The following is a 27,447-nucleotide window of genomic DNA, read 5'->3' on the forward strand; positions in this document are numbered from 1 at the left end:
GTTGATGTGTGAACCTCAAATTAAAAAAAAAAGAAAAAAAATCATTTGTGGTGATAAATGATCTAGTGAATCGTTTGTGGTGACTTATGCGTGGCCACGTGGGTATTTCCAGTGCAACTCTCAACCCTCACGATGTGATTTTGACATTTTAAAAATCCCACGTGATTAAAATGAAAAAACGATCACACCAGTTGAATTCCTAAAAGATCACAATGGTTGAATCACTTCTTACGACTTATGTATGAGTACCCTTGAAGGGTTATTCAGTCGATGACAATTAACAATTTTGAAGGAAATAAGTTATAAGTGGATATGCACAAGTCCGTTTCTATTGACAGTTTTGCTTGAATGCAGCGGTTACATATGCAGCCAACAGCTAGATGTACAGTTGTATTCTCACCCTAATCTGAGCCGTTTAATTCAACAGCTTAGATGTTGGATGGGTGTACGGCTGTCCATCCAGCCGTCGGCTACAGGTGCAGCCGCTGTACCCAAGCAAAGCCCGTCTTTTGATGTTATGTAAGAACGCATATCATGCATCCATAATTTTCTTATAAAAAATGAACTAAATAAAAAATTGGGTTCAATTTTAGTACTGCACTGTGTTGCTAACTGTCGAAATCAAAATCTCAATTGGAATTTCAATCTCGACCATTCGTTTAACTTTCAACCACCTGCAAGACAAACGATTGAGATTTAAATCTATTGGCAGCAGGTGCTGCACCATTTAATGCTGAACAATGGCTTAACAATTTTATATTTAAAGTTCAAAAAGGCTTTTTTTCCTTGAGTAGCTGGTTTTCGCCTTTTGCCATGGCGCTCGATTCTCCCTCGCACGAGGAATTCGAAGATAGATGATAATGATAAACTATTCTAGAAATAAATTGAAAGTAGCAGAAGAAAAAGGTAATCCACTTTTTAAAGAAACTGCAAAATTAAGGGACCTACCACCAAAACCTACTCATTCAAAGCTCAGTGTCAGCTATAGATACAGAGAGAGAGAGAGAGAGAGAGAGTGACGAAAGCGGTAAAGCCAAAACAAAAAGCGAGAAAACAACCTCACACTTTCTCTTCCGTCTCTTGTAGATTTGCAGTTAGCTGCAGTTTTCGTCTCATTTCCTCAAGATCTGTGACTTTTTATTCATGGATCTGATCTTGTCTCATCTGAGCTAAACCTAGAACAGCTTTCTGGAAGCTTTCACTCCAGGTTTTATGGATCTGCAAGTCGACCTGCATTGTTCTTCAGGAGCAAGGATTTCATGATCACAGGTCTGCTTGGACGCTTCAGAGTGGTTGGCGTCATGCAATTGTCTAGCTTGGAGGCTGTGGGGAATGAAGAGTTGGGACAATGGAATGACTGTCTTCTCTACTCTTCCGTCACATTTGAAGTTGGACTTTGTGGCTTTCTCTGATATGAGTTTGCTTCTGGCGAAGGAAGATGCTGTCACTGATGGTCCTTCTTCTTCCTCTGCTCAATTTGGTTTCTTCTTGTTCCGGTATGGTTGTTGAAGTGCTTGTCTTGTCTTAATGTTAAAAATTTTCTCTTTTTAGTAGTCCCTCTTTTCAGCTGTTTCCAGTAAATACTATTTTCTTGTTTTCCCGAGTTAACTATGGAATTTGCATTTGGGGAAAGCTTTCCCAGAAAGAATTGATTAAGCAATCTGGGTATCGTTTATTTATTTAAAATGGAAGAAATTCATAACACATAAATCATTCTTACGTCTTTCCGTCTATAGTCACCATACTGGGGTATCTCTACTTGAAGCAAGTGCTAGAAGTGTTTATGTCCTAAAACTTGGACTTGTTCAGTGGATAATAATTCTGTAAGCTTTGCTTTGAACATGAATTGAGAGCTGTAGCACTCAAAAGAGCCGATGTGCGTCACACAGTTGGTGAAAAGTAGAGCAAGTGGTACGTATTGGGTGAAACAATGACAAAAGCCTCAATCCTTTTTTGGTTTAGATTCAATGATTTCTAATGCGCTTGTTCTGAGAGTTTACTTGGGTGAATTTAATAGCCTAGTTGGTGAGCGTCATGCTAGAGAATTAGATCACTCTAATTTTCCTAAATATTGTCGGGTAAGGGGATTGCTTTACATTCTCTTCCTTGAATGTCTACCGTTAACTACTGACAAGATTGTCAGTTCGTGCTTATTGCGTTAATTTACAGGTGTCCATTTGATTTCCTTTGCTAATTGGTTGGGTCCTATATTTTGGAGTTCATTAAGGCAAACACTCAAACTCATTATTTCCCTACTGTAACCCCAGAAATGCCATCCTTATGCTTTCAGTCAATCATTTAAGAAGAAAATCTGGTCCTCCCTTTAGTTAATCTTAAGAAACATGCGACAGAACATGTACACAACAGCTACCTCCTTATAAGCAATGTGAATGGGCTGAGGTGGAACCAAATGCAGATTAGATGTGATAGACGCATACTGCGTGGATGCAGATGTTTCTAAGGTGACTGATTCTATTTGAATATGGATTTTTGACTATTCACATCCCTCAGCCAAATCTTCCTGATATGACTTGCACATAATCCATATCTCTTGTTGTCTTAGCTATTTTATATCTATTGAACATACAAAAACCCTCTGAATTATTAGGTATCTAATCAGATAAGATATATTTTGTTCTGCATTATACAAATTCGGATCTGGATATCCTCTACTGAATTCAGACGCCTCTAAATGGATATGCTTGCAAATCAAAACCCGATTTCCAACTCTCCATTTACATTCCTAGTTATAAGCCACTGCATAAGCAATCCTAGTTTGGTATGTTGATTTTTTACTGTTTTGCATCATTTTTTCCTCTTAACTGTACTCCAACATGATTTCAAGGTATTGTTGTTGTATACGTTGATGCGGCTTCTCCAACAGTTCAAGCTTTAGGAGAAATATTTGTGAATGGTAGTGGAAGCTCAAGTCTCAAACCCTAGAGAGGATCATAGGATCTTGGAAGGTAAAATGGTAGTGTATCCCCTTGAGTCATTTGTAGACAGTAAATTGAGTGGTATATGCATTGGCATGCCCTTCCTTGACAGTTTGAGCTTTTAGGTAAAATGGTAGTGTATCCCCTTTAGTCATTTGTAGACAATTAATTGAGCGGTTATGCCCTTCAACCCATTTCCTTTATGGATATATTTTTATAAATTCTTATTTCCTTGCTTGGTTGAAGATCATGCATAAAGGAACTACTTTTACCATGTGATTAAATAGGTCTAAGTGAAGATCCTTAGTGCTACTCTTACCACATAAGACTTATTTGGCTTCTTTTCTTGTACTACTTTAATGGAAACTATAAAGTTGTTAATGAGTCTAAGATAAGGACTGATCATATTAGAGCTGGATGGAGAGTTGCTCTGATAAGTGATAAGCTATGAGAAAGTCAATTGAGGTGGCATGACCATGTTCAACTGAGTCCTTTAAATGCCCTTGTGTGAAGAAGCGATTTAATCCAGATCGAAGGAATTAGAATAACCTGGGGCAGACTTAAGATAACGTTAAAATAAGTGGTGAGAAAGGATATGCATACCTTAGGCTTTGTATCTAATATGACCTCAACTAGGGCTGATTGGAAGGTAAAGATCCATGTAGGCAAATCCCATTTAGTTGGGAAAAGGCTTGTTGTTGTTGTGAAAGCTGTTAATTAATCAAATGAAGGAGTTGGCAAAACAAGGGGTTGTTACTTGTGAGATCATCTTTATGATTTGCCTAAGTGAAATGGATGTTGTGATTATCCATAGGGCTATGAGATCCATGCTTTCCAATGTCTTTCTCTTTTGTCCATTGCTGTATATCTAGTTCAAAGAGAGGTACTAAAAAGGTTCTAGATCTTTAGCTTTCATATCTGTTTAGCAGCTTGCTAGAAGATTGAGGACTGAATTGAAAATTCAAATGGGTGCTTTTCATTGCATGAGAAGCAAAAGTATCTCTTTAGATCCTCCCCTAACCTCCTTAAATTAATTATTGGATTCTGCTAATTTTATTTCATGGAATCAAAATATATTCTAATGTATTTTCATTTTGGGCATCCACTGCTACATACAAGCTGCCAAACCAATCAATGTCTGAGAAAAATGTCAGAGCAGCATAATAAGTGCAAATTTTTTATTTGCCTTCCTTTGGTAATCAATCAGTGCTCCATATGATTTTTCATTTTCATGGAAGCCTTGTCTTGATGGTCTGCCTAGTACCCTGCCACAAGAAAAGGAAGGAAATAATAATAATAATAATAATAATAATAATAATAATAATAAATAATAAGGAAAAAGTAGTGGACAGAAGAACTGTTTACAAAAATGAAACAACAAAATAAAGAACTTAGACAAGCACCGGGAATCATCCCTTTATACCATATTACTTTCTATTCGAGGATTTCAGATCATCTCCTGTTTGGATATATAGTATAGGTTTTTATATTAACTATTACCTGCTTATATGCTGTATGTGCTGTCCTGTTCATTGTTCTTTTTTTTTTTATGGTTTTAAACCTAATTGTTTGTGGCATTTTTTGCTATATTTTCCTCATAGGAAGAGAATGTTCATCTGATGACTCATGCTCATTCTGGTTTTTCCAAGGGCGCTATTCCTCACATACTCCAACTGTCATAACCATTCAAGGTGTTCCTTCAGATTTTCCGATAACATGCCTAAAAAGCTGAAAAGCTACTGTTTTGGACAATATCTGAGTTGTTAGGACTTTTTTTTGCAGCAAGATCATTGCCATCAAATCTGGAATCTGCTTTACCAAAAGCACCCCAACTACAGAGGGTTGATCACTCTTTTGCACCATCATCTTTCCCTACTCCTTCAACATCTGGAGGTATTGTGACAATTGATCATAACCTTTTCTCTATCCTTGTATTTTTGGGTGTCCATTAATGGATGTCATTAATGTTTAATCTATCAATTCAGGCCCGGTTATCAGTCCTAGCGGTGCTCCATCATTGAGGTCTCACCGTCATCATCGTCACTGGAAGAGGCCTCATGCTGTCTCACCATCTCCTGTGTCAGGTGGTCAATGTTTGAATATCTTGGTTAAGTTCTTTTTTTGTCTGACTTTTACTGTTTCATTGATTTAACTAGAAGCGTTTTTGACGTTGCAACCTTTGGCAGGTTGTGATCAGATCACTTGTGTGGAGCCACTTACTTCAACCCCATTTGGTTCGCCTTGTGGCTGTGTATTACCTATGAAAGTTGAGCTTTGTCTAGGTGTTAGCCTATATGAATTCTTTCCTCTTGTTGTGGAGCTAGAGATTGAGATTGCAGCAGGTACATATCTGGATCAAAGTCAAGTAAAGATAATGGGTGCTAGTGCATATATTCAAGATCAAGGGAAAACAGTGGTAGACATCAACTTGGTCCCACTCGGAGAGAAGTTTGATGGTACAACTGCTGTACTAATGTATGAGAGATTTTGGCATAAGAAAGTGCCAATTAATGCGACTCTCTTTGGAGATTATGAAGTGGTATACATCAAATATGCTGGTATTAACCTTGACTCCATTAATTTTTTCTTTGTTATCCTCTGTTTGTGTATTAGTGAGGGTGGGCCCTGTTACAATGGTGAAGGTTGCTCCATGGTGACCAAGTGGTCATGGGTTTGAGTCTCGAAACTTCTTCTCTGTGAAAGCAGGGTAAGCTTGAATACATTACGACTCTTCTTGGACCCTGTAGCTGCAGGAGCCTTGTGCACTGGGTACGCCCTCCTTTTATTGGTTGTGTGCTAGTGTAATCTCTGAAAATGTCGTAGCAGGGCTTCCCTCTTCACCACCACTGGAGAACTCCCTTGGTCCTGTTGGAAGTGGAGTCCATCAAGACCCTATCATGGCAAATTTTATTGGGAAGAGTCAGAGGATGAATACTAGAACGATTGTCATTATTGCTTTCTCTGCATTTGTGCTCTTCTTGATATGCCTTGGCACGGTCACAATCCTTTTTAAATGCAAGAAAGTTGGGAGAACATCAACATCTGTTGGGCCTGCAACAACATCCTCTATTACCAAAAGATCTGGTAAGATATCATGGTTATCTAAGCCTTCTTAGTTCTGATAGGGTTAGAGCTTATTATGAAGAGGAATCATTTTTGGTTATTCTAATAGCTTCTGCCCATATTAATTTTATTTCTTAAGAATTGAAACATAAGAACATTAGTGGAACATCTTCCTCATGATTTTGTTTTTGTAATTTTCAAGTGTTATCGAAATAACATTCTATATTGATGAAGCAATCTTCAAGTTTCTGACTAAGCTATTTAATTTTACTGAAACAAAGGAGTTTCTTGCAAATATTAGTTCTCCGAATATTTCTCCGTGACACTAGCTAATAAATCTGTTGAATCAGACCTCAAAATTCAGTAGAACTCCTTATGTATTTCAACTGAAGGGGCATGATAGCTTTGTCTCGTAAGCAAATGTTTCTTGAACTGCTCCCTCTTCAACTTAGTTTGCGGCCTTACTGCCTCACAGTCACAGGTTCGATGTCTTCTTTACTGGAATTTGGGAAGGAAAAAAAATCCTTTTTCCTTGAGAATGAGATTATTACCAAAGTGGTGGAGAGCTGACTGTGTAATTCCTTCTGAAGTTCCAGGAAAATGCAAGCCATGGTGAAGTTTCAAAACAAGCAATCCTGAGGAGGAAGGGTTTCCATCTGTCAGCCTAGATAGACTGTGATTTGGTCATGCGTGTTTGCCATTCTTTCTGAACAGCTCTAGAGAGAGAACACACAAATCTTCAATTGACTGACCCAGAGGATTTGGGAGACTGACTTATCATGTCTTTTGGCAAATGCAGTTTCTCTGAGTTTTTGTTTAGATATCCAAGTAGACATCGTTACTGTATATTTGAGAAAGAATAAGGTGAAGAACGAGGGAGAGGAGAAAATGGAAGTGATGACTTTGCTATGGAGGCTAAGGTAGATTTGCTAAGCACTCCTCAAAATAACGTCACTATTTATAGGCTATTTTACAAGTTGATTCTGTATAGGAAACAAAGTAGAACCAAAATAGGAGAGCATCAACCAAGTTCGATTGGTATAGGACACCTAATTACCGCCTCCTTTTCCTATCGAGAGTTAGCGCCGCTAACTCTCGATGGAACTTTCCTTTCCCAAATTGCCCTTCCTAACATTCCCCGCTAACTCTCGATAGGAACTTTCCTTTCCCAAATTGCCCTTCCTAACATTCCCCCTCAAGCTGGAGCATATATATATTACTCATGCCCAACTTGTTACAAATATAGGTAACCCTTGTACTCCCTAGAGCTTTGGTGAACAAATCTGCGAGTTGTTCTCCAATCCTCACATGCCTGGGGGATATTATGCCTTGTAGTAACTTCTCATGAACAAAGTGACAATCAACTTCAATATGCTTGGTATGTTCATGAAAGACTGGATTTGATGCTATCTGAACCGCATCTTGATTATCACACCATAACTTCATTGGTGTGTCATCAACAATTCCTAATTCTTGGAGTAATTGTTTTATCCATGCCATCTTGCATGTTGCTTGTGCCATAACACGTACTTGGATTCTGTGCTTGATTTTGCTACCCCAGTTTGTTTCTTACTCTTCCACGACATAAGATTTCCTCCAACAAATGTGCAATAGCCTGTAGTCGATCTTCTATCAATAGGTGATCCAACCCAATCAGCATCAGAGAATCCTTCAACATTTCTATGTCCTAAGGAAGTTTGCGTCCTGGTGCTTTCTTAAGATACCGCAGAATTTGAATAACTACATCCTAGTTTGTTGTTCGTGGGGTAGACAAAAATTGACTCTCAAACTGACGGGAAAGGCAATGTCAGGTCGAGTCACAGTTTGATAATCTGATAATTCAGTTTCCCAACAGGCCTGTTGTATTTCTCTGGATCATCAAGAATGGTTCCATCTTCTGGCATTAACTTTAAGTTAGTTTCCATGGGAGTGTCTAGGGGTTTTGATCCCAACATTCCTGTTTTAGAGAGCAATTTTTTGTACATACTAAAATTGAGACAAGAAGATGCCCTTTGTTGATTGGGCGACTTCAACTCTTAGAAAATACTTTAACTTGCCCAAGTCATTGGTCTGAAATTTCTCTTGTAAATAGGTCTTTAACCTATCAATTCCTGAAGTGTCATCTCCTGTAATGACAATATCATCAACATAAACTACAAGAAAGATTTTGCTTGCATCAGCGTTTTTAAAGAATACAAAGTGATCACTTTCACAACGAGTCATCCCAAATTCTATTACAAAAGTACTGAATCGTCCAACCTATGCTTGAGGTGATTGCTTGAAACCATACAATGATTTGTGGAGGCGAAAAACCTTACTCTTCTCACCCTGAGCAACAAACCTAGGTGATTGCTCCATAAACACTTCCTTATGTAGATCTCCATGAAGGAATGCATTCTTCACTTCCAACTGAAACAAGGGCTACTGGTAGGTAGCGGCAAGAGAGATTAAAATGTGGATGGAAGTAAGCTTGGCAACAGGCGAAAAAGTATCTACATAATCCACGCCATAAACTTGAGCATAACCCTTTGCAACGAGACGAGCTTTTAAGTGAGCTAAAGAACTATCAGGATTAACTTTCACAGTGAATATCCACCGACAACCAGTAGCTGTCTTTCCTGAGGGTAAAGGCACAAGATCCCAAGTTTGAGTGTCTTCTAAGGCTTGTAATTCTTCGTTGATTGCGCTGACCCACCCAAGATCAGTCAAGGCTTCAAGAACATTCTTAGGAATAGGACAAGTCTCTATAGTAGATAGAGTAGTAGAAAACCCAGGTGATAAAACATAATATGAAATAAAATTAGAAATGAGATATTGAACACAAGGATGAGTACCTTTCCGAAGAGCAAAATCGGGCAGGAACGTCCTCAGGATCAGTAGATGAAGTTGGCACAAAGGTAGAAACTGTAGGTGCAGAGGGGGAAGCAAGTGGTTTTGGACGGCGTATGTACACTTTGATGATGCCTGGCAGAGGTGGAGGTGAAGGAACTGTGCCCTGTGAAAAAACACTTTGAATAATATATAGATCATCATTTAGGTCAATTAAACTAACAAATTCAATAGAAAAAGTAAAGGACTCAAAAACTGATACATCTCCAGTAACAATAAAAAACACTTTGAATAATATATAGATCATCATTTAGGTCAGTTAAACTAACTAATTGAATAGAAAAAGTAAAGGACTAAAAAATTGATACATCTGCAGTAACAATATTTTTGTAAATCGAAAGAATAACAATGATATCCCTTTTGGGTTCAAGAGTATCCCACAAACATACACTTAAGTACACAAGGATCAAGTTTAGAGATTCTAGGGCGATGATTACGAATGTAACATACACAACCAAATTCGCGGGGGTGCAAGACAAATAAGGGAGATGAAGGAAATATCAGAGAATGAGTAATACCACCTTTTAATACAGATGAAGGCATCATGTTAATAAGATAACAGACAGTTGAAACTGCATCAACCCAAAAGGATTTAGGAACCTTCATCTCAAATAAGAGAGAACAGGTGACCTCCAATAAGTGTATATTTTTTCTTTTTGCAACCCCATTTTGTTGAGGAGTATCAATATAGGATGATTGGTAAAGAATTCCATTAGAAGCCATAAATTTACAAAAGGGATCAGAGAAATATTATTTAGCATTATCACTACGAAAAGTACTTATAGGAACACTAAATTCAATTTGAATTTCAATAACAAAATTGCAGAATATGTCAAATAATTTTAAACAAATTTTCATTAAATAAAGCCTAGTGACTTTTGAAAAGTCATCCACAAATGTAACAAAGTATCTGTAACCTGAAATAGAAGTAACAGGATAAGGTCCCCACACATCAGAATGAACTAAAGAGAAAGGGTGGTTTGCTCTTTTATTTATACCGAGGGGGGGGGAACCATGATGAAGTTTTCCAAACTGACAAGACTCACAGTCCAACTTAGAAAGAGAATGAAAACTTTTATCTACCAATTTAAGTTTTCCAAAGAGGGATGCCCCAACCGACAATGCATTTGATGGGGGGATGGAAATACTTGAACAAGCAGTAGAGGATATCTCCTCGAATAGATAGAACCCCCCTGACATATGGCCTCTACCAAACATCTTCTTCATCATAAGATTTTGAAATAAACAATATCCATGAAAGAATTTCACCAAACAGTTATCAGTGGAAGTAAATTTATGAAAAAATAATAAGTTAAAAGGCAAATTAGGTATGTAAAAAATTGAGGGTAGGGTAATGGATGGAGTGAGTTGAACTGTACCCATTCCTTTAACATTGATATAAGAACCATCAGTAAGTGTAATCAAAGAGGATGATGGAACAAAAGAGGAAAATATACCTGTAGTCCCTGTCATATGATCAGAAGCTTTTGAATCAATGATCGAAGGGCGAGATGTGGTTGAAAGGCAAGCGGTAGCATTACTTGTCTGAATAAGGGTGGTGGTGGCATATTGTGGTTGAGTAGCCTGAAACTGAGTGAAATGAATATAATCTTCCTCTGTCATCTTTACAGTCTTACCCTCAAGATGAACTTTAGTAGTTGTTGAGGTTGATTCAGAGGTGGTGACTGCATTAGCCATGTGTGGGGGCCTCCCATGAAGCTTCCAACAATATTGTTAAATATGTCCTGGACAACCACAATGATTACAAGTCTTAACTTGTTCTGTACAGTCAGTATGAGTTGTGTGATCCCGAATATTTTCCAGTATTATTTTCTCAAGTTCGTCCTATATTTTGTCCACCTTGTCCTTCAGAAGTGTCGTGGGAAATTGTTGCCAAAGCTGAATTTTTTTGTTGGGTTATTGGTACTCTCCCTTGCAACACGAAGAACTCTTGAAAAGGTGTCAGCCAACGTGGGTATATGATCACTACCAAGAATTTGTACTCTAATTGCCTCAAACTACTTTCCAAGGCCTCCGAAGAAACTTATAACAGCTAATTGGTCTCTTTGATTTGCATAGTTTTGACATCAGAGGAGACAGGTAGAATATAGTTTAGTTCTTCATATATTCTTTTAAAATCTGCAAAATATTGAGTAATATCTCTACCTTTCCTATCTACTTGATAAAATTCCTAGGAAATTTGTAGATTCTAGTTAGATTATTTTGATCAGAATACAACACATTCAAATACTCCCATAATTTCTTCATAGTTTGTAGGTGAGTAACCGAATCTACAATATTATCGGCCAAGGAATTAAACATCTGCCCAAGTATTCGAGCATCAACAATTGCCCAAGTATCATCATCTTTAGGTAGAGTCTTAGTCAAATGATCTATCTGTCCCCGTCAAGTAAGAACAATTCTAATTATAGCCCTCCACTGGTGGAAATTTGATACACCCTCCAATTTCTTCTCAGTTAACTGATGAGAGGATGAAGAAATAATTTCAGTCATGATATTTTTACTTGGAAGTTTCTCCCAATATCCAAACACAATTAAAACCAAATCAGATTAATCTCAGAAATCAGAGCCGGATTTGTTTCAGAAATCAGAATCAGATTAATCCCAGAAATTAGAATTAATAATTCTGGAAAAGAACCAATTATTGGACCACCTGAACCAATAGATCAAACCGAACCAGCAAACCAACTCAAAACCAGTTTCAAAACTAATCAAATTCCCGAAATCATGATTCACTCAGCCCTAAACAGATCAAGAGTGAGGAAGACTATGATCACTCTTCCTCAGCCCCTAATCACAGAAAAATTTTCTATCCATCAATCGTAGATCTATCTTACATGAGAATGGCAAATTCCGGCACAACTCTAGCATCAATCATGGCAACGATCTTTGATCATGTTGCTAACCAATCAAAAATAAAATCCTATACTAATCTAGCTAGCAGAAAGTACGGGGTCGAACTATGGGGAACTAAAGGCTAAGTTACTAAGATTGAATTCAACAAAACTAAATTTGAATTAAATCTATTAATTAATGCAAAAACTTTAACTATGAATACGTGAAGATTTTTGGGATTTCGAATCTCCAATGCTTTTCACTAACTGATATAACTCTATGCTTTAAAACAATGGATGGTCTTTCCTAGATATGCCCTACTTCGCAAGACTATTGTCCTTCGCCGAAGCTTGGCACGCTTAGTTTGCTTAGCTATAGAGCATCTTCGGCGAGACTCAAACACAATTAAAAAATCAACTAGAAGACATAGAACCATAGTTGTCACGACGACGAGGCGATGCGAGGCGGTATTAGCTAGTTGGGGCGATGAGTCGATGAGGCGCCCTCCGAGGCCCTTTTGAGGCGGTCAAGGCGTTTTAGTGTACATCTCATACACTAATTCATTATAAACATATCTTATATATAATAAAAAAACTAATATTAGCCATTTAACCTATCTCAAGTCATCCAACATACTACAAACCACACATAGTAGGTCCTAAATAAATTTCAAGTATCATACTATCATTAACAAGAATCAAGATACGATAAAATGTAACTAAATAGTAAACACATAGATGCATGAACAAAACAAATAAACACTAGACAACATACCTTCATAAAATGTCACCAACACTAGCACCACCTACAACTCCACGGCTCCACCTCCACCATCACCTACAACTCCACCTCTTCTACATTGTTGAGCTGTAGCCAAATATCCTCACAAGTAAAAGAAGAAAATGAAACAAATCATATTGTATTTAAATAGAAATTTTAAATATTTAAGCAAACAGTCCCACTTATATCTAAAATCTAAAGTCCAAATCCCAAATATACCAACACACCCATATCCAAAATTCCCAATAAAAATCCACAATCCATATCCAAAATTTCCAATAGAAAAGTATAAGTCAGCTAGTCATAATCATCATCAAGTAAATTGGTAGCAAGTGGGAGATCTTCTCGAACTTGTTGTTGCTCCAAAGAGGTAGACCTCAAACCAAAATCATCTGCAATGTTCTCATCATCATGTAAATCTTCCTCTTCTTCCATGTCTCCATCAGACTCAGAGTCATGTTCCTCTTCCTCAACCACCCTCTCCAAAGACCTGCGGTGTGAGTAACATATATTAACTCCACCAGATGTTGATCCACTTGGTTGACATCTCCTCGGTCTATTTTGGCCCTCAAGTGATGAAGATGCCCCTATAGCTCTATCAACAGTGCTCCAAGTAAGATCACCCTCAGGATGGACTAAATCATCAGGCTGATTAACCATCCACTCACTGCTCTAGTCAAGCTCATCAAGGAGTAGTGGATCATAATTTCTAATCTTTAATCGCCTTTCATCTAACCTTTCTTGAAGACGGCGATTGTACTGAACAAAAGCTAGATCATTCAACCTTTCATGTTCCAGCCTATTCCTCTTCTTGGTGTGAATCTGAATTCATAAGCAATTGAAAAGAATCCGAAGTCATTCTTCTAAATTTAAATTTAAAAGTGTTTTAAATACTTGAATCACTTTATACTTACAAACTCAAATGTGCTCCAATTCCGTTCACAACCAGAGGAAGAACAACAAAGGCCTAGTATCCTCCGTGCAATCTTTGTAAGCTCAAAAGCAATTCCTCCATGTGTATCCCACCATGTAACTATAGTATTAAAAAAAAAAAAAAGATTAACATAATAGGTAGAGTTACAAACCAAATAAGTATAACTAAAATAAAATATACAAGTAAAAACTTACGAGGACTCATAGTTGTACGCTGTCTGATAGCTATAGCTGTGGAGAAAGGACCTCTAGCTTCCTTGTAGTCATTTACCTGGGACAATATCTTATCTTGTTGATGTGCATCAGGCACTAGTCTTCCAACAACTTCATTGAAAGAAGTTTGGAGAGAAGTGATCAACTCATAATCATCTACATTATCTAAGTTGTAGAACTTCCCAGGATTCAAAAAATAGGCTGCACCATATAGAGGTCTCTCCATTTGGCACTCCCATTGCCTATCAATGATTTGTATGACTTTCTTCCAGAGTCGTTCTTTGCCTCCAAAATTGTCCTTTATTTTTTTCTTGACCTCTTGCATGGCTACAAACACTTTAGGCAATGCGGGTCTTTCATCAGCATCCACAATCCTCAATACAATCATAAGAGGTTGTGATGCTCTAATACAATCCTCCACACCATGCCAAAATGCTGTAGAAAAGTTGTTTCAGTTACTTTCTTCCCTACTTCTGTCTTGGACAAATTGGAATTTGTCCACTCCTCAGAAATGAATAAGTGCCTTAAATCATCCTTATGTTTCAACAAGCTTTGCAATGTCAAGAATGAAGTGGCAAACCTAGTCACTGCAGCCCTCACAAGATCTTTGCCATTTGTCTTCTGTCTCAAGGCCTCCAACAATCTTGTGTGCCTATAAATGAAAGTGGTAATTCTCTTCCCTTGAATTATCACTTTCTTATTTTGTTTCAAATTCCCAATGTCCTCTAGTATCAAATCAAGACAGTGGGCTGCACAAAGAGTCCAATATAATCTAGTTCTCTTCTCCATTAATAATGCCCCTGCTGCTTTGTAATTTGAGGCATTATCAGTCACCACTTGAAGTGCATGCTCTTCCCCAATTTCTTCAACTTTGCTATCCAATAACTGAAAGAGCATATTTGCATCTTGCACTTGGCTAGATGCATCAACAGAACCAAGGAAGAATGTTCCCTCTGAACAATTGACAAGAAAATTGATGAGATGCCTACCCTTTTTGTCAGTCCACCCATCAGACATGAGTGTGCATCCATACTTCCTCCAATACTTTTCATCCTTTTTCCTCATCTCCATTGTTCTTTCTTTTGCACTCTTCAACAAAGGCACCCTGACTTCATGGTAAGGGCTTATACCTAGAACCATATTGTGCAATAGACTCGACCATCATCTCAAAGCTTTTAGCTTTAACTGCATTGAATGGAATGCCACACTGATACATCCAATCAGCAATGTGGTTATCCACTCGCTTCTTTTCTTCAGGAGATCTCATTCTATTCAAGATGGTTGTTTGAGTAGCACCCTTAGCGCTCCTTTCTTCAACAAGTTCTTCAGGAGTGCGTCTAACATGCATGTCCATGGGACCCCTTTCTAGTGCTTATTAAGGGCACTTTTCAGTCTCATTGATGCAGTCCCAGAGCTTGGTATCTTGGAGCACACCTCAACCTCAGACCCTACACTAGGTAATGTACTTCCTCCACTAGAGGGCCTAGAGGCAAGAATAGGATGTTCTTCTCCAATTTGAATGTCATCATACTCATTATCCAAATCAGTGACAACAGCCCTCTTTTTATTTTTCACCAACACTGCATTCATCTCTTGGGCAATTGCTGCAGCGGTCTTGGTGCACTTCACAACATCCCCATATCCACCCACTAGATGTTGCTTCAATCTTTTAATTCCTCCTTTAAAGTTTTTGTTGCACAAACTGCATCTGACTGTATTCCTATCAGCAACATCTGGCCAATACCCATATTTCCACCCTGGGTCATTTGACTTGGCCTTTCTCTTTGGGTCTTTTGAGGGATCATAGGCTTCACTCCCACTAGGAATAGACTGACTAGAAGCAGCCGATTGATTATCACTTGAGGGCCTTGAGGTTATTTTAAATAACTAGTGAATATCTACAATAAAAAACATGAAAACACATATAATCAGCCAAAATTAAAAACAATAATAAAGTTGATAATGATACCGTATAATTATAATTTTGCACCATACCGCAGCACAATAAAAATCCTATGCATTCATCTAATCATCTCACTTCATGATAAATTGATAATCAAGCTTCTAAATCAAACTATCAGAGAAAATGAATCGAAAAAATACACTGAAGTTAATAAACAACAATAATCAGTAGGCTAATCACAATTATGGTTGAATGCCATTTTATGAGAATACAATCACTGTTGAAACCTCACCTAGTGGTCCATCACATGATTCGCATCAATTGATCTTGAAAAATATATTTCAAAAATTGCAAAGGGACCATTTAAATCTAAGTGAAACCTACAAAAACCTCCCTGAAGCTTATGCAAGGAAAGAATTCATCAGCTGTACCAAGTTGCTGAACTATCAGAAAAAACCAAACAACAAAAGAAAATCAGAGACACATACACCAAATAAGAAAAAAATCATTACAATGATACAATCAGGTAGATGAAACAGAGATGGAACAAATTCAACGAAGAAGAATCGTTACAAATAAAAAAAAATGCGGAGAACATCCAGATAGCAGCTTTGAACTATGCATTTTGTTTCAGGTGCAATTTGCAAGTCACAGACTCACAGAAATGGTGAACAAAGCTACGGACAACACATAACTAGTTTAACTATATAAGTATATAACATAGCTACAACGCAGGAAAGAAGAAAAAAAAAACATTTCGGTGACTTACCGTCGCCTGGAGATGGTGACACAGTGTGACCGGAAGCTGTTGCAAGTTTGCAACTTGGTCGTTGACTCGTTGCAAGGCTGCAATCGCAACAGTTGCAAAATGGATTTAGGAAAAAAAATTAATGATCAGTTGTAGAAGGGAAAAAAAAAAACATTTTGGCGACTTACTGTCGCCTGAGATGGTGACCAGAGTGACAGGAAGCTATGAAACTTGGTCGCTGACTCGTTGCAAGGCTGCAATCGGCAAATCGCAACAGTTGCAAAATGGATTTAGGAAAAAAAATGAATGATCAGTTGCAGAAGGGGGGGGAAAATACATTTCAGCGACTTACCGTTGCCTGAGATGGTGACCAAAGTGACCGGAAGCTACTGCAACTTGATCGCTGACTCGCTGCAAGCCTGCAACTGAGATATGGTGGAGTTTTGGTTGATGAAAAACAAAAATCAGAGATTCAGAGTTCAACTGAGAAGAGGGTTCTGGGGTTTGTCTTGTTTTACTCAAGCTCTAGAGAAATAACGAAGCAGGGCCATAGTAAGCATCAGCTTCAAGCTACATAAATTGGGTCGATTTGATTTAGACTTCAGGAGCTTGCTGGGATGATGAGATGAGCACGTCAAGTTTCATCAAGCGTGATGGAGATGGAGCTGTATGGAAGACCTGGCTGTCATTGGTGACGCTGGTTGTCGCCGGTGATGACGCTGGCTGTTGCCGGTGTCGCCGGTGGTTGGTGTCAGAGTCGGAGACGAAGAGAGTAGCAGAGGGAGAGTAGCAGAGAGCAGAGAGGTTAAGGGTTAGGGCTTGATTCGATCGAGTATCTCGTTTTTTCATTTTTTTTTAATTAATTTAATGTTATGATAATATGTAACACCTATATAACAATTCACCCCTTAGATTCTTTTCGATTGGAATCTACTTTTCAAATTATTTTTTACCTTTGATCTGGAATAAAATAAATTACAATTTTTAAAATTTAAAAAGTCGGTCGCCTTGTGTAAGATTGCGTCCGAGTCGTCTGAGGCGACAACTCGGAGATGACTCAGCAATGCCTCAGCGCCGAGTCGAGCGCCTTATCGAGTAAGCCTGAGGCGACACTAGCCTCAGGCCCTTCATTTCCGCTTGGACGCCAAGGCGTCGCCTTGACAACTATGCATAGAACAATCAAATTAATGAAATAAGCAATGTTTCATCTACATCCCAAAGAAAAGGAACTAGCTACTCATTATAACAAAACTCATAAAACAAATTAAGATGAAATTTAGAGAGAGAGAGATGTGGTCTTCTTCTTAAGCAATGAGAGAGATATGAGAGCCAAGATATGTGTTTGTCGTCTCCTCCTCCTCCGTGGCTGGCTTCTCCTTTTTATTTATCCCGCACACAATGAATTCGTCCTCTTTACCCATCCATTCAACCTTTATTCATTCGGATTTTGGGAAAACTCGAAACTACAAAGTTGTAGATATTTTCGTTATCTTTACATATCAATTTTCAGATTTTACTACCAATTTTGTTCCTTGGATCTCCACCTATTTCCAATTTGGCTAAGATTCATGCTCTCCTTGCATTAATTAAGTTGGATCTTAGCATTCATGATTTCTTGGACAGCAAGATTGAATCCCATGATCTAAAATCCACCAATATCTAATATATTTGCCAACTTTGCTCCACATTATCTTTAATAACCAAAATCACCTAAAAAATACACAAAAAATACTCAATTAGCTCTCTTTTAATTAACTAAGTATGTAAAATTAAATCAAATATATAATGATAAATGCATGCTTATCAATCTTGAGAAGAGGTCATTGCACAACTCTTTTTAAAAGGAAACTCACTCTGGGTATCCACTTGCATCGATCTTCAACAGAGACACCAAAATACTGGCAGTGTAAGGAGTTGCATCAATCTTCAAACAAAAGCCATCAAGTGCAGCGTAAGGTGTTGCATCCCTTTTAATTCTAGAAAAGACTCTCACACCAGGTACAATATTTTTCCTTTCTATAGAATCAACTATTTGTACTAGTAATTCTTAGAATCGAAAGGGATAAGAGGACCTACAGCTTTGATACCATGTAAATTTGAGAAAGAATAAGGTGAAGAACAAGGGAGAGGAGAAGATGGAAGTGATGACTTTGCTGTGGAGGCTCAGATAGATCTGCTTAGACTCCTTCAAATAACTTCACTATTTATAGGCTAATTTACAAGGTGATTCTATAAGGAAACAAAGTAGAACCAAAATAGGCATCAACCAAGTTCGATTGGTATAGAACACCCAATTACTGCTTCTTGTGCTAACTCTTGATGGAACTTTCCTTTCCCAAATTGCCCTTCCTAACAATTACCATAGTTGAATACCATCATGGTGGAACTAACATTTTTCCCAACAGCTTTTTCTGGTCCAGCATTACATCTCTTGTCGTAGAGCTCCATGATCTGTAAAAGGTGAATCACTGCAAAACCTGCCAGAACTTTGCATAGTTTTTTGGATTTTAAAAGCCGGGTTAGTTTGGTGTCAGGATTGGCCGGTGTTCGTCATAGAGGCAATCTTTGCTTCTCAATCAACTGGTCATTGATGGGCTGAGTTGAGATGGATTTTGGTTTTTCTCTGTTTATCAAAGATATTATTGGTTGTTGGTTTGACTCTGGAGCTTTGATTATGGGTGTTTATTGGTCTATGGAACCATGGAGTAGGCTTTGGGACACTGTTTTGGAAGAGCATTGACTATGCCTTCGGTGCTGGAGAAGTTCCTTCTTGGGTATTCTACGATGGTTCTTTTGCAACTTCTTATGGTGCTGTTTCTTGTTCCTATTGTCTGAAAGGTCTTGAAAAATGGAATCAATTTGGTAATCTGAGTTGATATTCAGCCCAGGGGCGGAGCTTCATAGGGGCCAGGTGGATCACCCCCACCCTTGATTTTAAAAAAAATTCTTCTTAATTTCTTTGTTTCTTCCCTTTTTTCCTCTCTTCCCACGTGTGAAATATCATTATTGACCTCCTCAATATTGGAAATAATTAAAAGGTAAAGATAATGGGTAAGAATTTCATTCTCAATAATTATCCAAGGGTTACAATTAACACCCTATTTTAAAGGAAGAAATAGTTAAATCTCAATAAGAGACTAATTCATAGATTCCTAAAATTTCTCCCTATTTATTCTCTCCTCTTTTCTTCCCTATTTCTTCTCTCCGCTATCCTCTTTCCTCACATGCAGCTTAGGGAATTTATTTCTAAATCTTCTCCATTTCAGGTGTTCTATCTCTCTTGCTCCATTTTTTTTCTCTTTCTCTTTCTAGAGATTTTTTGGTAATCCTTTTTATTTGATTTTATAGTCTCTCTTTCATTATTTTTTTTATCATTCTTTTTATTTGATTATATATTGTGAATGGGATATTTGTAATTTGTAGGGTACTAACTGCCATGATTTGTTTGGTTTGCGTCTAGCCTTTTATTGTTGAAATCATGTTCTTCTTTTTATCTTCTGTAATGCTGATGTTGTAAAATATTTTTTTGTTAGCGATTGTCATGCTTTAATTTACCTATATTTTGTAAGGGTAAAAATGTCATTCTCAGTAATTTACCTATAATTTTAATGTGTGGGCCCACGTCTGGATGTGATAAAATAATTCAAAGGTGAGACCCACAACATGGGCCCCACCCAATATGTGTGGGGACAAGGCATCAATGCTCCCTTGATGGGAAGGTGATCCGAACTCTCATTATTTGACCTCCCCCATGTTGAATCCTGGCTCCGCCCCTAGTTCAGCCTAAGAATCATCTACTCTTATTTTAGGACTTCTCAAATTCCCGTTTCCAGATCAGGATTTTGTAAAGAAACCATAGTTATAGACTTCATATCTTTGTCTTTAATACCCGTTCTTTCCCTGTTTTCTTGGTTGAAGAGTTGAAGATGCAACCTTCTTTAGTTTTCTGGCCAGTTTTGTTAGGTGCAGCTCTTTTGGTTGGACACCATCTTTGGTTATATTTCCTGGTTTGTTTGGGTTATTTTTCTTTTTCTCTGTCGTAGTTGTTAAGATATGTGTGATCCATCCTAGGTTGGATAAGATCTATTTTATTCTGCCCAGATTTTACTTTATTTCCTTGGCTCCTATTTATTAGATTAGAATACTATCTATTTTCTGCACTTTCTGTTTTTTTTGTCGCTTGACACTTATACTTGAGATGATCTTTTTTCTCCTGTTCGTGTTACTAGGTGTCTAACAAGTCTATTTCAAGATACGAATGCTTGAATATCTTGTAACCAGATTGGAGGATATTTGAACATCTCTCTACATGGAAATGTTCAACAATAAATGAGGGGAGAGCTGCACCTTGTGCAACTATTAGGAATGGGTTTTCTTTTTAGTTTGTGTCAATTATTTGACTTTCCTTTGCGTGTTTCTCAAGCAAAAGAGTCTAATGTTACTTTCTGCTTATCTTTCTTTGATTTTCTCAGTTATTTGGTTACCAAAATTACCATTCTTAAAGATAATCCCCCTTTTTTTTTTTTCAGATTTAACTTTTTACTTTTTAGTGCTATTGCTTTACCTTTAATTTGTACCCATACTTTTCATGCTATTTACATCTTCCCTTTAAGAGTTTTCCACTTCCAAGTTTACCTTTTGGCTTTGGTTTGTGTTTCTTTTTGAGATTCCCCTAAATTACATTCATGCCATTTTCCTTTTAGTTTTACCATATTTACGAAATTTCCAATATTTTACTTTATTTACCAATGTCCCCTTAAAGAATCTAGTTTATACAATATTGCATTAGGTTCTTGAAGTTGGGTCAATTTATTGATCTAGGAAGCCCATGAAATATTAAAATGGGTAAAGAACCTAAGATTTATGTTCTTTGGTATATTTTGTTGGGCTCAATTAAGGATTGAGTTGGGATTGATGGATTAATGACCACACTGGTTTGAGATTTTATTTGTCCTTATGTGAGGATGATTGAAGATATGCTGAGCTTTTATTTATGGGCTCTTTATTTATAATATTTGTTGAGATGTTCATTGGTTAAGATGATTGTTGGTTGCTTTTGTTTTTGCTATATGTGGGGGACATTAAAGCTGTCTATTGTAAGCAATTTTTGTTTCTATATTTTATGGGCTTAAGAGTAAGTTTGGTTGTGGTTGGAGAGCCTTCCTTGGGATAGACTTTTATGTAGTCACCTGAGCTACAGTTTTGTGAATTTTTCTTTTGTAGCCATAGAAGTTGCATCTTTATGAGATTTTGTGTGCAGGCATTGGAGCTACACTTGTATGGACTTTTCTGTAGTTGTTATGTGCTACACTTGATGGACTTGTTTGTGACCGTAGGATGTTGAAGGTTATTATCTTTCTTGGGAAGACATGAATTTATGACGTTGATTGGGGTACTGCTTTACGCTTGTTGGAGTCTGACTACTACACAGCCCAAGAGTAGTCTTCTCTTTCAAGTTTATTCTTGTCTGTCCAAGCTGGAGCATTCTGTTAATGTGTATATACTCCAGCTTGAGGGGGAGATTTAGAGATAATGAGATATAACATGATACAACATGATATGGGGAGTCCTTGTATTGTGGTTTGCACTCGTTTGCTTATTAGTTTAGGCCTTCACTTACTAGTGTCCTAGTCTATTTGAGTTTTCTATTAAGCTTTAGGCTTAAATAGGTAAGAGTTATAGTTGAGTTATATTTCCTCTTGCTATTTCGGTTTATGATAAAAATATATATTGGCTGGTATGCTAGAAGACAGATTTTGTCATGCAATGTTGTTCTCTCTTTCTTCTTTTCTTTACCTGGTATTGGTTAAAGATTCTGGGATTGTTTATAGCATAATGCTGGTTACAATTAAATTCGAAGGATTGTGCTCCACCTTTTGTTGGTTAGTTGTTAGATGAGCAGGACCTGCAGGTAAAGGAATCAGATCAAGTGAAGGGCACTATAAAGTAGGAGCCACAGGAAATGGCTTGGGGTGGCATTGATACACTTGCAGTGGTGCTTTGTGAGAGTGAACAATGGACATAGAATTAATAAGAGGAATCAGTGAATAAGTGGAGGATTTCCAGTAGCAAGATCTAAAGCATGATTCATGGTATAAAAGTATGGAGTAGCTTTCAAAAAATATAACATCAAAACTAATAACATGCTCTCAAAGTAATAAATAGAGGAATACAGTTGACAGCTCCCAGGGAGACAATTTTCGTTACCTTGATGCAAATTATGGACAAAACAAGTGCAACTCTACCCATGGGTGGCAAAGGAAGACTAGGGAATGGGGAACATATTAGTTTTAGGAGATTGATAATTAAAAATGGAGGAGGGCAATTAATTAAATGATTTTTGGTATTCGTATTATGATGTTGTTATATGGGTATAATGCTAGAATTGGCCTTGTCTTCCCATGGAGGGCTAGACAGAAGAAGAGTTACCCCTGAGTTTAGCTCTTACATAATGTTGCTCAAATACAGAAAATTGGTGTTGTACTCTCTAACACTTTGTTCCATAAAATGTAGGTGATTTGGCAAAAAGAACACTATTAGAAATTTTCCCTCTAGTAGGTGAAACCTCTCAGAGCTCATCTTGATCCAAAGTATTTTGTACCGTAACTGAGTCGAAACCACATTTTTCGCTGAAATGCTGAAATTTTTGTCAAAACCCTGCGTCCCTAAAGATATGTTTCCACTTTCAGAATTGAAATATTCATGAAATCTCAATGGCTTTGACTGAGATTTTGGAAGCCTTGATTATGTTTTGGGAATTAAAGTGCAACTGTACATTGATCTGTTCCTTCATCTGCCATTTGTTCTCTACATTTAGTGCTGCTTCCTCCTGTTAATGCTCTTTGGATCTTAATTATCTCACTGAGTCCTATTTATGGGTCCAACGTAATTGGAACAAGGAGTCCCCCATTGTTTGATCCTGTTTTTAGTCTTGGAACCTTTATATTTCATCCCCATTCTTTTATCATTTGTTATGGTGTTGCATTTAATCTGCTTTTTGGGCCATGGTATGCATATGCCTAGCATCCTCAAATGAATTTTGATTCCTTTCTGCCATTTTTGCTGCCTCCTCCAGTTGTCCATGAGGTTATGCAACTTCTCTTCATTTTTTTTCCTGTTGGACCCAGTGTCCCGTGTGTTTACTGCCTTTATTATTCTTTTCTTTTGTTTTTTGATAAGTAAGATTTGTATTATAAGAGAATTCACCAAGAAGGCAACAGAACCCATTAGAAAGAGGGGTAAGGAGAATCCAGATAAGAAGGGCATTCCCTCCTAACCGGTATCCCAAATGGGAAGAGACCCAATTACAGTCTGTAATAAACATGTGCTGCCCCATCCCTTTGAATCAGATCAACTAGCTCTCTATGGAAGTCACTAGGATCCCACCACACTTGCTGCCTTAGCTGAACCCCTTTCATATAAGCTGTTGGCTGGTTCTGTTCCCTCTATGCATGCCTATAACTCCACCCCTGTTAACAAAGCAACGTCTTGCAAATGCTCCCTTTTATAGCTTAGCAGTTAGCACTTCCAAGGCCCTTGGACAGCCATGTGAAGAATATCCACTGCCAATTTAGAATCAGATCTGAAGGATACCTCCAGATACCCTTCTTGGATGCAAATTTGAGTCCCTCAATGTAGAGCTTGCAATTTCATTGCCAGGACCGATATGTCTTACCCTCTACTAGTGTATGCCATAATATGGCTGCCAGAATTAGTCCTTGACTTCGATTATGCTCCATCATACTGCAAACAGATCAAATTTGTAGAAGGCCTAAACCAGGAACAAGCCTTTGGAATCCTAGTCTTTCAATCAACATCAATGTTCCATTTCTTAGCTATATAAGCAGCTTGGGCAGTCTGCTCACTAGCAATACACATAGTGGCACATTTGACTTCACATCATCCACAATGGCTGCAATTAACTATGTGCTGTCCTATTTTATCCCTGAAATTCTGATAGTTACTCAGTCCATAGGTGTTGAAGAGTTGCACATAGTGCCAACTTCCCAACTACTCCAATGCTCTTCGTTGTCTCCACTTGCTTCCTCACCCAACTGCCTTTACTGTTGACAAATTCATGTTCATATTTTTCTTTTTCCTTTTAAATGTGTGTTTGTTGGGGTGCTGTATGCTGCCTCTCCTATCTGATGTTGGTTGTGTCCTTTCCTTTTCCTATTAGTTGGGTTTTTTCCCATTATTATTATTATTTTGTTCAGTACAATAACAATAACAAGAAGAAGCCTCTTCCCACCTAAATGGGGCTGGCTACTTCGATCCTTGCCTTCCAATCAGCTCTATTTGAAGCACTTCTTTAAGATTATCTTAGGTCTGCCCCCATTTGTGTTCACTGCTCTATCAAATCGCTTCTCATGCCCACAACTTTGATCCTGTCCGTTCCATGTATTATGCTTTTGTTTGGTTTTTTTTTTTTTTTTTTTTTTTTTTTTTTTTTTTTTTTTAAATGAATGGTGAATTTTAGAATAACATTAAAACGTGAGAGGTATTCAGTGCTATGACTATTGTACTGCAATATGTTTTCTTTTTTCTTTTTCTTTCCAATTAAATGAACCTCGGAAATGTTGTTACATCATCCATGTCACTTCTTACACCTTTAAATTATTTAAGTTTCATATGATTTATTTATTTATTGGGAAGTTCTAAAACATCTTACACCATTCAACCAAAAACAGGGAATGGGAGACTGGGTGATGACTTTTGCCTGCCATTATGATTAGTTTCATATACCAAACAAGTGTTATTTATTGCAGGCATTGGGTCTATTTTATCTAGTATGGCAAACTCAGCATCGGTATCCCTTGTTTCCACCATGGCTACTTCCCTACCCTCGGTGAGGACGTTTACACTTGCAGATCTTGAGAAGGCCACGGAGAAGTTCAGTTCCAAGAGAATTTTGGGTGAAGGGGGATTTGGACGTGTTTACCACGGGATCATGGAAGATGGGAATGAAGTTGCTGTTAAGTTGCTCACAAAGGATAGCCAGAATGGTGACCGTGAGTTCATTGCAGAAATTGAGATGCTAAGTCGATTGCATCACCGGAACCTTGTTAAACTAATTGGCATATGCATTGAAGAACACACACGTTGCTTGGTATATGAGCTTGTTCCTAACGGCAGTGTTGAGTCCCACTTGCATGGTATATTCTCTACACCCAATGTAAATGCACTTTGTATTATGTGTGAACTTCCAGTTGATTCATATATTTGATTCAGGTACTGAAAATATAAAGGGTTTTCTTGATTGGGATTGTCGGATGAAGATTGCCCTTGGTGCAGCAAGAGCTTTGGCATATCTTCACGAGGATTCTAATCCTCGTGTCATTCATCGTGATTTTAAGGCCAGTAATGTTCTATTGGAAGATGACTTCACTCCCAAGGTCTCAGATTTTGGTCTGGCAAGGGAAGCAACTGAAGGAAGTGAACATATTTCAACACGGGTAATGGGAACTTTTGGGTAAGTGAGATAACTTTTAGAATATGTTTCTGAAGTGTAAGTTCTGTTAATTTTTTTTAAATGTAGTACCCAAATCTCCCACTGCAACTGTTCCACCCCCAACAAATAACAAACGCCCCTCACCCTCCCCCCGCAGAAAAAAGAAAAAATAATAATAGTAAAAGAAAAAGAAAAAAAAAACACAAATAAATGTTTATCTGCATTTGGGGAGTGGTGATGTATGGATGTTTCTTAAGAGAACTTTTGTGATTCTGTAGGTATGTTCCTCCCCCCGCAAAAAAAAAAAAAAAAAAAAAAAAAAAAAGCTACAAATAAAAGTTTATCTGCATTTGGGGAGTGGTGATGTATGGATGTTTCTTAAGAGAACTTTCATGATTCTGTAGGTATGTTGCTCCTGAGTATGCGATGACAGGGCACCTGCTTGTCAAGAGTGATGTCTACAGTTATGGGGTTGTGCTGCTGGAGCTTATTTCAGGAAGAAAGCCTGTAGACATGTCTCAACCTCCAGGACAGGAGAACCTAGTGACATGGGCCCGGCCACTTCTGACTAGTAGAGAAGGTCTAGAGAAGTTGGTGGATCCTTCCTTAAGTGGAAACTATGATTTTGATGATATGGCGAAGGTGGCAGCCATAGCTTCAATGTGTGTACATCCAGAGGTGACTCAGAGGCCCTTCATGGGTGAGGTTGTGCAGGCACTGAAACTCATCTACAATGACACAGATGAGACCTGTCTGGATTATTGTAGTCATCAGGAGTCATCTGGTCCTGAAAGTGAGTTCAAGGGTGACCTCGGTCCTGATAGCAATTGGTGGAATGCAGGTGCAGTTACTCCTCGCTTGACTTATAGCTATGCCTCTTCATTTATAACGATGGAGTATTGCTCAGGTCCAATTGACGAGATAGACAATAGACTATTCTCAGCATCAAGTTTCGGTGGGGAAGGAAGGCAGTTACCAGTTACGCAAAGCAACAGATCAGGTCCTCTAAGAACAATCCGCAGCAAGCCAGCCTTTTATAGATTATTAAGGAAGGGGAGTATAAGTGAGCATGGGGGCATACTTTCAAGGCGTCTTTGGAGTGACGGATAAGTGGATTGAGTGTTTTTTCTACACTTTCTTCAAGTGTACAGTTGTGTTTCCACCTGTTTTTGATTAATGTATTGTAGTAGGTATAGCTGATTTCCCTTGTTCATGGGGAGAGAGACTGCGCGCCGGGAGTTTGGGGGTGTCTTGGGGGGTGGGGAAGCCCTGTCTTCTAATTTATAAATTTTGATTCATTGTTATAGATGTTGGTATGTAATTTAAGTATCCCTGTATTATATGTGTTTCTAAGTTATTCCTTCATTTGAGTGTTAAAATGAAGCGAAGGATTTCTCTATCCTGTTCTGTAACTTGCAGAGGGGCACTCCTCGAGTCTATTTTCGTAAATCCTAATCATAGCCATGCATGGGCCCAAGGGAATCTCAGATTAGACAAGGGATTAACCAAATGGATGAATGAAAATTTCAATGTTTTCCAAGTTTTACTGCTGGTATGCATTTGAAGAAATTTAACCAAACGTGTCCATTTTCTTTCACCCATGCTATTAAATTGCTACGGTAAAACTGCACGGTATTAGAGTATAGTATATTAGCATTCTTTTCTCATATTGTAA

General features: G+C 37.9%; 1 protein-coding gene across 1 annotated transcript; it reads left to right on the forward strand.

Annotated features, from left to right (window-relative positions):
• The first annotated feature begins 821 nt into the window (after positions 1-821).
• Positions 822-27,256, forward strand: ALE2 (Protein kinase superfamily protein). Its single transcript, XM_089150699.1, has 9 exons — positions 822-1,496; positions 4,538-4,627; positions 4,719-4,829; positions 4,922-5,020; positions 5,123-5,494; positions 5,763-6,020; positions 25,090-25,476; positions 25,553-25,793; positions 26,177-27,256. Exons 1-9 carry the CDS (start codon positions 1,439-1,441, stop codon positions 26,880-26,882), a joined length of 2,322 nt encoding a protein of 773 aa, XP_089006825.1. The 5' UTR covers positions 822-1,438; the 3' UTR covers positions 26,883-27,256.
• The last annotated feature ends 191 nt before the right edge of the window (positions 27,257-27,447 follow it).

Source organism: Hakea prostrata, chromosome 3 (assembly GCF_041222555.1).
Source record: "Hakea prostrata isolate BN-2017 chromosome 3, UWA_Hpros_2, whole genome shotgun sequence".
NCBI lineage: Eukaryota > Viridiplantae > Streptophyta > Magnoliopsida > Proteales > Proteaceae > Hakea > Hakea prostrata.

Coding starts and splice junctions, on each gene's coding strand:
- ALE2 (XM_089150699.1), top strand. CDS start 1,439: ATGCTGTCACTGATGGTCCTTCTTCTTCCTCTGCTCAATTTGGTTTCT. Junction 5,495..5,762: donor GGTATACATCAAATATGCTG/GTATTAACCTTG, acceptor ATGTCGTAGCAG/GGCTTCCCTCTTCACCACCA. Junction 25,477..25,552: donor TGTTGAGTCCCACTTGCATG/GTATATTCTCTA, acceptor TATTTGATTCAG/GTACTGAAAATATAAAGGGT.